Here is a 12,234-nt window from a genome sequence, read left to right as displayed (position 1 = left end):
ACAAATCGTTAGCAAGTTGTTAAGGCAGTCGCTGCTGTAGCCGAGAGACGAAACTAAACGAACACATATGTCTGTAGTCAGTGATCACTGCCATTTGGAAATAGGACGGCTGATATTTGCTGCTCAACAATTATCTGAAGTTAACTAAACTCCAGTCTCTTAGCACACAACGCCCCCTGGTGACCACAGATAGAAAACGCAATCACAATCTGCATTAGAAGTTGTTGGGGGGTGTTTATTATAAAAAGCAACAAATCATTGTTGTACAAAAAGTCAGTAGAGAACACACTGTGGTAATGTGCAGGGGTTTGTATTATGCCTCTAAGCAGACAGTGATAGTGTTACCATCCCTATTTAATCAGTAGTTCCTGGCGTCACATTATTATTTCAATAGGTTAAACAACACTTAACAAATTCAGTCTTACTACATTGAACAGAAAAGCTTTGAAGACTAGTTTAACACTTTGCTGTCATTATTTCACATTCTGTCTGTAACATGCTTCATTCCACGATGAAACACGTTTTCACTACCTGGCATATTCTGGATTCAGGGATGTTAATTCATACATTTCATATGCATGTTCATATTTATGTACTTGTATTTAGCTTAGCTGAACCTCCTGTTATTGACATACAACTGTCGAACATTATCTTTCATACAAAGAGTCTGGTTGAGGTTTAACATTCAAATCCCTGATCAACAGAGAGAATACTCTGAATGAAAGTTCACTTCTGAATGGCTCCGTTTCCATTTGCAGGACTTTTAACAGTTCGTGGAGTCTTTGTGTTTCCTTTCACTTTCTCTACCTTGTCTTTTTTAACCTCCTCCTTCTTTGACGCTGCTGCAGTGGCCTCGTCCTCCTCCTCGTTTTCCGGCTTAGTGTTGACCTTCCTCAGCTTGTGTTTTCCTTTGATGGGAGTGGAAAAAGTCAGCGAAGACTTGATGAAGTCCAGAGGGAAGATGCCCACGTCTCCATCAAAGCGGTTCTTGGTCACTTGCAGGGATCTGCGGCCAGGACACGTCACCAGCTTCTTTTCCTGCAGTATGAGGACGTTGTCGGCCTCTTGGCTGGCCTGGAAGGAGTTAAAAGTCAAGACGTGTCTTACTTAAATTGGAAAACTGCAGATTTGAGAAGAGAGCAAGCGTATATGCATTTTATTGAAACAGCAAGTCAAGAGATGTGCTTATTTATTAAAATGTTTTTAATGTTTTTTAAGAATCAAAATAGAATGATACCCATGCTATTTTGATGAGTATGAACAAAATTATTATTACTCTCACAATAACAACCTATCGATGCTGTGATTCTATTTTGGCCCTTTTAGTTCTCCTATTAAAATATTTTAATTTGCGAATGCCAGATAGGGGAAATACCCACAAATAGGGTACATTTTTGCTGACCAGGTCACTGGTGACTGTGACAATGTTAAGAGGATAATTAAACATTGTACATTAAATGTACAGTATCTGTCTGCCAACAATTTGTCATTTTCAACTGTTCCTTCAGTATTTTCTACCAGACTGAACTGAAACTCTCACTGCCTTACCTTAGCAGAACCAAAGATTGATGCCGTTTGCAGTTCTCGGTCATCCTCCTCTTTCCTCGGATGAATGATCAGGGTGACATGACAGGAGCTGTTAGTGGCAAACTTCCTGAAAACCCCGATAATGTGGTCCTGGACTGCAAACCTGAGGTACATGAGAACATTGTATTTCCATACAGCATTAACACACCAATAACAGCACTAACATGACATCATCACACACCAGATAAACAACATTTTTTTTATCTTACTTGTCTACTGAAAGGTTTTCTTGTCCCATCATGAACTGTAGATTATCAATGACGACATGGTTGATATCATAGAGGTAGACAGCATGTTGCATTGTGTCCAGCACTGTCCTGCAGGCAAAATTGGACAGGAGTCAGAGGGTCTTAGACCATGTCCACACTAATATGTTTTCGTTTGAAAACGTATCTTTTTCTCTCCGTTTTGGCCTTCTGTCCACACTGAGACTGCGTTTTTGGTCAAGGAAAACAGAGCTTTTTGAAAATGCTCGCCAAAGCGGAAAGGCAGTGTAGACTGCATAAACAGAGACTTTCGGAAACGATGACGCATTTTAGTCATATGATGCAGTCATGTAACCAATTAAACTAAGATAGCAGAGGGCATTATACAGCAGTTATTTTGTTTGCTCTCAATTTTGACAGCCCTATTAAAGATTAATATCAGTTTGTACATGCTCCAGATAGCTTTTCTTCAAATTCTTTAATTCTCACTCGCTTTTGCAACTTTGTACTTTTGTGTTACTTGCAGCAACAACTCCACTTCATTGTTAGTCCATTTAAAAAACTCATTTACTCATTTAACATTTACTGACTGAGCAACCACACTCCAACAAGAAGTGATCAAACTATCAAGATTATGTTAAAAAACAAAGCAAACCTCTTCAATAAAAGAACTTAATGGATCCCTGAAGTACTAATAAGACTTACTTGATGTTCTGCTGCCCATGGAAAGTCATGAAGTAAAGCGACAGCTCTTCAAACTTGTCTGCCCAGAAATCATACTGTTCCAGGTTCTCCTCCAGCCTCTGCATGGCGAACTGTGTCAACATGATCTTGGCTAGACGAACATTGTTGATCTCAAAGCTGCCCCACAAAGTGTTGACACCCTGCATGCAAAGGTCCAGGGCCAACTCACTGATAAAGGTGGTTTTCCCACTTCCAGTAGGACCTGGTAAAGAAACATCATGATTGCGTACTGGGTTAATAAAGCTAGTACTTGTACTTTATATTTAAACTGGTAAACTAAAAAGCCATCATACTTCCAGACACTTTAATGAAAAGTAAAAACTTGGCCAGCTGTGAGTGTTTTACATCCTCTTCCTTTAAAGAAAGTATGCGGTTTGATTTTTTTTTTTTATCAAATATTGTGGCTGAATTTAAGTCAGCCTATCTCCGGTTCAAGGTCCTTGAGCAGTGCTGCATGACTTCCACAGCTTTTTAGCATTAATTCAGCTAGGTAATGCAGTGGGTCAGTGTTATAACAGTGATGATTCAATTTAAATGGCACACAGTGGGACACCAGGAAGTGGATTTGTTATTCACATGTTTGAAGTTCCATGATGAAATTGCAGATATAAAGAAGCATGTTGGGACTTTCACTGACTGATCCAAAAATAGCCACAATGCTGCAGAAGTCAGAAAAGGGAAAAACAGGAGCAGTTTTGAAAGTGCTGCAGCACTGACAAATGAGACCATCTTGAAGAAGATATCATCCAAACTTCAATCAGGTATGGTTTTTGTTTTGTTGTTGAGTTGTGAAACTCGATCACAACTCAGGGCAGAACAATAAAAGACTGAATTTAAATCTGCTTGCTTACAAATTGGCTTTGATATTTGGCTACCTAGAAGTGGTGGAAGAAAGATCCATTATCCACAGAGATATTGATTATATGATGCTATGAGTTTTGTTTGTATCACTTTTAAAAAGGGAAGAAATGACTTAATTTTGGTTATGATTTCTTGGGATTTAAAAAAAAACAACTAATTAGTTCCAGAGTCTTAAAACATCATTATTAGTAACACCGTACCTGTAAAAACAGTCAGCTCTCCCTTGCGGTGTCCCTTCAAAATCCTGTTGAGCTCAGGAAACCTCGTCCACTTCACTCCAGCCACCTGATCTGTGTTGACGAGCTCCCCGTAAACATCCTCTCTGAGCTGCTTGAAGGACACTATGGACTTATGGGCCGCTGGGATCGAGGCTTTAATGATGTTGCTTAAGTTTTTACCTCGGGCCAGAGCCTCCACCGCACACGGCCGGTACTCACCGGGCCGCACAAGGGAGCAACGCCTGATGCCCAGCTTGCGAGAAAAGCTCTTTGACGCCTCCCAGGAGCGAATGTCTCCCCCCAGCCACAGAGTCACCCGCTTGAACTGCTCCAGGTAGGGCAGCAGGATTGGAGGAAGGCAGCTGACCCCGCGAGGAAGAGCAACACTCGGGAGTCCTGTTGCCTGACTCACAGCCATCGTGTCAAACTCGTGACCCGTCACCACCACCTCCGAGTCCAGACGTCCCACAAGAGGGAGGCCAAACAAGTTGTAATAGGAGTTAGACTTTGGGACTGTAGCTTCATTATATGTGACTTTGTCAGTTTCTGTTCTTTGAGCTGACAGGAGCTTGACCCCTTTTAAAGAGGAATCAGGTCCACCAAACCAGGGGAAAACCAGGCTTTTGGTTGGCTTGAATAATCTCACTCCAAACTTCTTGAGGGTTGCATTGGAGATCTTTGTGATCTGAAACAAAGCATTGACATTACTGTGCCAGATGACACTGTAGAGGAAAAGGTAAGGTCTTGTACATACGCCACCATATTTAACAAAATAAATATATATGTTTAAAGTGACTTTACATTCAGGTACTAGCAGTCTCAGAGGATGAGAATGGTTGTGTATGTGCACATATCCCGGGCGTGTCCTCAGAGCGTGTTCTGGGGAGCTTGCAGGAGTGCTGACAGACATATTCAACCTGTCCTTGGCCCACGCTGTGGTACCGGCCTGCTTCAAATCCACCTCCATCGTCCCGATACCCAAAAACTCCAACCCATCTTGCCTCAATGACTACCGCCCAGTAGCACTCACCCCCATCATCACTAAGTGCTTAGAGCGACTGGTCCTAGCACACTTCAAATCCTGTCTCCCCCCCACCCTGGACCCCCACCAATTCGCATACCGCCAGAACAGGAGCACAGAGGATGCAGTCTCCATCGCACTGCACTCTGTCCTCTCACACCTGGACAACAACAACACATACGCCAGAATGCTGTTTATAGACTTCAGTTCAGCATTCAATACAATCCACCCCTCACAACTCATCAGGAAACTGACAGACCTGGGCATCAGTTACCTCATCTGCAAATGGTTACTGGACTTCCTGACCAACCGCCCCCAACATGTCCGGCTGGATAACCACTGCTCATCTACCATCACAATGAACACCGGTGTACCACAAGGCTGTGTGATGAGCCCTTTCCTCTACTCCCTCTTCACCCACGACTGCAGACCTGCTGATGGTTCCAACACCATCATTAAGTTTGCAGATGACACCACGGTGATTGGCCTCATCAGTGACAACGATGAGGCCGCCTACAGGGAGGAGGTGGATCGTCTGGCTGAGTGGTGCGACACAAACAACCTGCTGCTTAACACCGAGAAGACCAAGGAGCTCATCGTGGACTACAGGAGGAATGCTGACCCACATCCACCCATCCACATTAAGGGGACGGCTGTGGAGCGTGTGAGCAGCTTCAAGTTCCTGGGAGTCCACATCTCCGAGGATCTCACCTGGACGACCAACTGCTCCAAGCTGGTCAAGAAGGCTCACCAGCACCTCTTCTTCTTGAAGACTCTGAGGAAGAACCACCTGTCCTCAGACATCCTGGTGAACTTCTATCGTTGCACCATCGAGAGCATCCTGACCAACTGTATAACAGTCTGGTACGGGAACTGCTCTGCCTCGGACCGGAAGGCGTTGCAGAGGGTCGTGAAAACTGCCCAGCGCATCGCCGGAGCACCACTTCCTGCCATAAAAGACATCTACAAGAAGCGGTGTCTGAAAAGGGCTGGGAAAATCATCAGAGACCCCAGTCACCCATCACATGGACTCTGCACCCTCCTGCCCTCTGGGAGGCGCCACAGGAGCCTCCGGACTAAGACCACCAGGTACCGGAACAGCTTCTTCCCCACAGCTGTCAGACTCCTGAACTCCTGACATCTGACCCACATTAAAACATGGACTGAACATACACACACCCACAATGGACAACTGTACCCTCAAACACACAATAATAACATGGACTGAACCACCACTCACAACCACCAGCACTTTATATAGCCTCTGTAGAATTATCCACATATCTCACTTATCTTAACTGCACTACTGTATAGCTCTGTAATAATCATTCTGTACATACGATAATCTTTAATCCTACAACTGTTTACAACTTGCACAGTTCCCATTTCTGTATAGCTGTATATCTCAGATTCTGTAAAGTTATTTATTTCATATTCTGTGTAGTTTTTCATATTTATATCCTGTTCATAGCCTGTACATAGCTTGTACTCACTACAGCCTGTACATACCTATAGTTATAGAATATTCACAACATACTTCATACCGTGTACATCATAACATTCCATAATAGACCCATTTCTGTAATATATTTACATATCTATATTATTGCTAATATTTATTGTAATATATCTATATCACTAAAGCACTTCTGGATGGATGCAAACTGCATTTCGTTGCCCTGTACCTGTGCATGTGCAATGACAATAAAGTTGAATTCTATTCTATTCTATATGTTTGTCACAGAGCTGAGGATGTGTGTGTGTGTTAGTTGTTGCCGATCTTTGTAATCAGTGCAGGGAGATGTGTGGTGAGGGCAACAGCTCTGGGGAAGCTGTTCATGAGCTGCTCGTGTCATCTTTTGAATTAAGAATCACAAATTACACAGAATAATACCTGGAAAATGGTTTTAATCAGCTGAGCTTCATCCTCTGGGAGGTCAGTGAGTGGCACAGAGGTGGACCAGATCCTCTGCACCTCTCTCAGCTCCCTCTCTCTCTCCTCCTGCTCCTCCACACTCTCCGGATACCCCAGAAGCACATTAGGGTTAAGGGACTCTTCCCCGTCCTTCTGCATCACCTCCAAACAGTCCTGGAGGTCCTCCCAGCTCCCCTCCACCAGCGTGTCCTTGCACAGAAACTGTCCCGTGGTTTTGTCAATGAACAGGGAGAAGACCTCCTTCCTGGTTGACAAATCCACAAAGATGCTGGGAATGTGGAGGCAGCTGTAACCATCGTGGAAGGGAATATCTTTGGAGCGTAGATACTGTTTGATGTCTGTGACTGTGACTGGGGTCACAGGGAACTCTAAAGTAGATTTGGTGTCTTTTTTATAACCTCTGGTCCCAGTGTGTGTCAGGAAGTAGCCTGTACCCCAAGGTATTGGAAATGGCCTGTGAAGCAGCCTCTTTGCTAGAGGTCTCAAAAATGGAGATGTAAGACATCCTTGGAGGAGAAACCTTGGAGCTCCCACCTGCAAGAGACAGGTGGAGCTCCTCAGCAGCAAGCCTTTCCACATTGGTTATGTGGTCAGCACGTTGAACCTGCAAAAAGACACCAAGACATGAGGAAACCAGCAGCCTAATATAGGAAAAGCACAGCAAAGTTTTGGGGTGACCTAGACAGTCAAATTAAGGAGAGGCAGAAAACCGTTATTTTCTTGTCAAACGGAGACGTACCGAACATGAAAATTATCATGGAGGCGTATGAAAGCATCACTCAAAAGTTAGTGGCGTTTAATAAAACATGAGGCTGAAAAAGAACAACTTACAGTCTCTGATATCTGTCCTCCTCTCCTCCCATGCTCCACTCTAACCCGGGCTTTTCGGTGCGTTTCCAAAACAAGTCCGTGTGAACAATACGGAAGACTAGATATTCGGAAAGCTAGACTAACACATATTTACCTTTTAAATTATACTCAACGTGATCATTTTTATAGTAGAAAATAAATGTAATGGTTGGACGTTTAATTTGTCAACGAAAAAAGTCTTCTTCTAGAAGGTATCTTTTTTTGTTAACCGTTATGTCAGCTATGCGTTTCACTCCGGAACTTGCTACTGACGGACAGCGCTGTGTACATGCCCGTCAGGTTGTCCTCTGAGAGCCTTGTTACCGTTTAGTGTGTTTGACTGTGTTATTTTTGTGCAGCAGTAGAAAAAGAGCAGATTAACGATGACTTCCAGAGGGACACCGAGTCGTTTTTTGAGAAGTGTCCTTCAAAATGGCGTCGGTCGGTACGTTTGCCAGCTAAAACGCATCTCCATCGTCTTCTCCAAAAAGGCTCAGAGTTCGCTGGGAGCCAGGTAAAAGAAGTCTTTGATAGTTTATGTAGACAGTTCCTCTAAGTCACGGCCTTGAAAAAATCTAAGAGATTACTTGGTTTCCTGATTAGCACACGGTTTATTGATTTAGATCTTGTAATTATTCTTAAATTAGATCCTAGTCTATTATGTTGACGTTAGTCTTGTACCTCATTATTTTCATTAATCAGCCGTCTTTCCCGGTGGAGGAATCCAAAAGATGCTGTAAGCCAACAGCAGGTTAAAAATCTATTTGTCATAACGTCATAGCATACAATATGCTCATCTGCCGCTTCATTAGGAACACCCTTTCAACTACTCGTTAATGCAAATATCTCGTGAACAAATCACAATGGCAGCAACCGAACACATGTAGACATGGCCAAAGACCAGATGAAGTCCAAACGAGCATCAGAATTTTGAAGAAAGTTAAAGATGTAGACGAGCATCTGTGAACGCACAGCACGTTAAACCTTTGAGCAGATGGGCTACAGCAGCAGAAGACACCTGATGTCACTCCTTTCAGCTGAGAACAGGAAACTGAACCTACACCAAAGCTGGACAATAGAAAATTGGAAATGATGCAACATTCGAATGGAAGGGTCAGAATTTGGTGTAAACTACATGAAATCATGAATTGTAGCTCAGGAGGCAGAGCAGGTCACCAACTGATCAGAAAGTTGGTGTTTTGATGTCCGGCTCCTCCGGTCTACATAGCGAAGTATCCTTGGGCAAGATAATGAACCCCAAGTCGCCTTCTGATGTCATGTCACAGAGCTGAAATCCTCTCAATATGATTTCATTAACATGACAGTGAATTTATTGTACTCACATGGTCTCCGCAGTCACTGCATCTCAATCTAATAGAGCATCTTTAGTAGCAGGAGCAGTAGGTTTGCAACAAGGATGTACAACAAACAGATCTGCAGCAACTATGTGATGCTGTCATGTAAATATGCACCAAAATCTCTGAGGAATGTTTCCAGCACCTTGTTGAATCTATGCCACAAAGAATAATACCAGTTCTGAGGGCAAAAAGCGGTCAAACCCAGTACTGACAAGGTGTAACTGATAGAGTATTTTAGAAATGGCCCAAAAATGTGCAGTTAAGCAGGATTTTTGCAGTTCCTATTATAGCATGTAGGCTCAAATGCACTACCTGCTTCTGTAACACACAATCAGAAAGCCAGATGATCATCACATTCCTGTGATATGGATTCAGGGATCATAGTAGAAGAATCTTTTAGCACTGGCAGTAGATGTTGACAGACATCACCAACAGCCCTTTATTGTTCAAACGCCACATCATGATGCTAGCAGCAGTTACATTTGCAGACTCTCAGCAGAATTTTTCACTGCTCAGAATAGTTTCTGACTTCATGACTGAATGTTCTGTGACTTCAGTAGCCTAAAGATAAAAATAATGTTTCTGTTGATTCATTTTAAGCTGTTTATCTGCTTGCTAACACACAAAATAGGCCAAATACTTTACATTTGCATTATAATAGTGAAAGGGTCCAGCTTCACATTAACCAATTAAAACATCCTGTGCTCTTCTAAAATTGTATTTTAAAGAAAATGTTTTTTTTTTAAATTCATATCTGAAAATTGCAGGGTGATGTCTGTCATCTGGAAAGATTTTTTTCCCCCAAGTTTGTTTTATTATCAGTTATTTAACTGTTCATGCATTTCTTTTTCTTTTTGAAATGAAAAGTAGCACAAAGCATAAAATTTAATTATATGATTGTCATTTAATTTTCCATTTTATACAGCTACGCTCAGACTGTGTGGTTTAAACAAAAGTATAATAATTTATTAACCAGTAATGAAAATAATTGGCAGGTATGGCTCAAAAAACAAACAAAAAACTCTGTCACCCTTACCAAACTGTAATACCGGTTAACCTGCTTTTTCAGGGATTTCATCGAGGAGGGAGTTGTGGATTATGCCAACAAGAACCCTGGAACTGTCGTCTATGTGTCTCCGCAGCCCTGCAGAGTACCAAAAATAGTTGCAGAATACTGTAAGTGCCCACAGCTCTGTTCGAATCAGACCTGAATAAATTTACTGAAACAATGGTGAAGCAGAGTGACAGTGAGATTTCTGAATATATATCATTTGTTGATGTAGATATAAAGCAAAGAGAGAAGGAGTTAAGATTACAAGCTTCTGTTAAGGAGTTTAAAGGTAATGAAATTATAATAGAGAGCAACTGAATGTTTATTAGAACATTTATTATATTCCACTCACTAGACTCTGAACTGAGTAATCGATAATGTATACTGAATAAAAAGATGAGTACCAAAATGAATGGTAATCACGTAGGAATATAGTCATGACTCTCTAGAGATGGTAAGCTTTCAAATGCTTCCAAACTAACCATCACAGATGTGCCTGACTAAAATAAGATGAGATAAGACTTAACTGATTCCATCCAAAGTGTTCTGGATGTGGTGTTTAGAGCTGCCCACCAATAGGTTGACAATTGAAACCAGCAACTTGTTGATGTTATAGGTGACCGAGTTGATCATACAGACAGTTGGTCTTACAGGTGCACCCTGTTTATGTATCGTCTGTAAACCATACAGACTTGGTTTAGATTCTCCTGGGTATAGCCTGTGGTATGAGGTTTGCTCAATAACGATGTCTTGCTCTAACTGTTTGAGACAGTCTATCACCCTCTTCCTGTAACAACTACCTGGTTCTCATTTCAGGGGCTCATAAGTATTTTTGTCACTGTGCAGCAACACAATTTTCTCATGTTAGTCTTTCTGGTTTAGCAAAAACATGCACCTACCCTTGTCTGCCGGAAGGATGATAATGTTGTTATTACTAAGCGATGTGAGTGCCTTCCTCTCCCCCATGTTGATGTTGGATGCTGAGGACATTTTCGTCCCCAGTTGCTCTGCTTCCACATCTGCAAAGTTGATGTTTTGAATTGCTGTTTCTGTAGCTGTGATCAATTCGACAATCGGAATTTGCCTCGGCTTTAAATTTAACCCTGCAAGGATGTTTTTTACTGTTTGGGTGAGTTTTCTGTCAGGCAAATTTTTTCCCCCGCTTTCCACATCCTCGGTATGGCATCCTTCTGTCTTCAGGCTGTTGAGGAAACTCCATATTTGGCTATGCAGATGTACTGTTCATAAGATTGGGGAAACCTGCAGTCAGCTGAGACTGAAGAAGTCACGTGGATGGGGATGAAACGTTTTCCCCACTGAAAATGCTACTTCCAGAAAAAAAAAGAATCATCTTTTCAGGATTTCCTTACCTGTATGATTGAGCATGCATCAAGGCATATTTTCTAACATTTCTTTCATATTATCTGAAAACTCCTTGAACCAGATTCTTCATATTTTTAGGGTAAATATCTGGTACTGTGGCTTTATCAGTAAGGACATTTATAGAATGATGGATGCTTGAAATCTCTAAAATATTTGGATCCTGGATTTCTGACAGCAAATTTGGAAGTATTGTCGAAATGAGAATTTTGCAGATAGGGAACTGATATTTTATTTCCAGCTTCTCATATAGAAGGCATGTAATAGTCTTTAACCCTGTCACGCCAATTGTATCATATTTGATGAATTAATATTTTAGAATTCTTCATCAGCAAATATGAAACAAATTAAAAGTCACATATGCAAATTAATATTTCATTTAATTTTTAAACATTTTGTCAGAAGTTTTAATGAACACTCCATTTTCAAAAAGCTTGAGTATGGATAAGGTAGATTTTTCATCCAACTTCACTGTTATAATACCCAGCTATGAAACCATGTGCCAAATCCAAATGAACATTTTTAGAAACAGACAGTTTGTGTTAATGTTATATCCAAAATCTGTTGTTCTGTCTCATTTTTACTTACTTAATAAGAAGCACGAAAAGTAAACTGCCATAAAGCAGTCTTAGATACTGTAGGGGGCAGTATAACATAGGTAGAAGGTATTGTTGTTAATGTTAATGTTGTAGGTGTCCTCTTAAAAGTCGCATATATTTTCCTTTTTTGCAGTAAATGGCAACGTGAGGGAAGAAACCATCACGAGCAAAACGTCTCAGCAGATATCCGAGCTTTTGACTAAGCTGACCAATCAGTCCGGTCTGGAAATCATCCGCATCCGCAAACCCTTCCACACAGACAGTCCCAGCATCCAGGGCCTGTGGCACCCTTTCACCAACCGGCCCCCGTCTATTGGCCCCATAAGGCCACAGAAACCAGATTCTCAATAAGGACTAACGAAAGAAAATGTTGAACTTCCATTTGTATTTTTTGCAATTTAAATTAAATCACTGGTGAATAACA

The 12,234-nt window shown here is 41.7% G+C and overlaps 2 protein-coding genes across 3 annotated transcripts; one reads left to right on the top strand and one right to left on the bottom strand.

Moving 5' to 3' along the window:
• Positions 1-214: 214 nt before the first annotated feature.
• On the bottom strand, positions 215-7,694 carry twnk (twinkle mtDNA helicase). 2 transcript variants are annotated; one of them, XM_085285167.1, is made up of 7 exons: positions 7,405-7,694; positions 6,532-7,177; positions 3,599-4,301; positions 2,499-2,739; positions 1,797-1,904; positions 1,549-1,690; positions 215-1,074 (listed from the first exon to the last, which is right to left on the bottom strand). In XM_085285167.1, exons 2-7 carry the CDS (start codon positions 7,150-7,152, stop codon positions 727-729), a joined length of 2,163 nt encoding a protein of 720 aa, XP_085141293.1. In that variant the 5' UTR covers positions 7,153-7,177; positions 7,405-7,694; the 3' UTR covers positions 215-726. The 2 variants fall into 2 exon arrangements, with proteins under 2 accessions (XP_085141293.1, XP_085141294.1); XM_085285168.1 differs by lacking the exon at positions 7,405-7,694 and adding an exon at positions 7,313-7,346.
• On the top strand, positions 7,675-12,234 carry mrpl43 (mitochondrial ribosomal protein L43). Its single transcript, XM_085285169.1, has 3 exons — positions 7,675-7,936; positions 9,850-9,956; positions 11,944-12,234. The coding sequence occupies exons 1-3, from the start codon at positions 7,806-7,808 to the stop codon at positions 12,159-12,161; spliced, it is 456 nt and encodes a 151-aa protein (XP_085141295.1). The 5' UTR covers positions 7,675-7,805; the 3' UTR covers positions 12,162-12,234.

The sequence above is a fragment of the Mchenga conophoros genome, linkage group LG8 (assembly GCF_057382185.1).
Source record: "Mchenga conophoros isolate Kocher_MC1m ecotype Shallow Benthic linkage group LG8, M_conophoros_male_GT1.1, whole genome shotgun sequence".
Classification (NCBI taxonomy): Eukaryota; Metazoa; Chordata; class Actinopteri; order Cichliformes; family Cichlidae; genus Mchenga; species Mchenga conophoros.
This window is presented reverse-complemented; position numbering and strand designations above follow the sequence as displayed.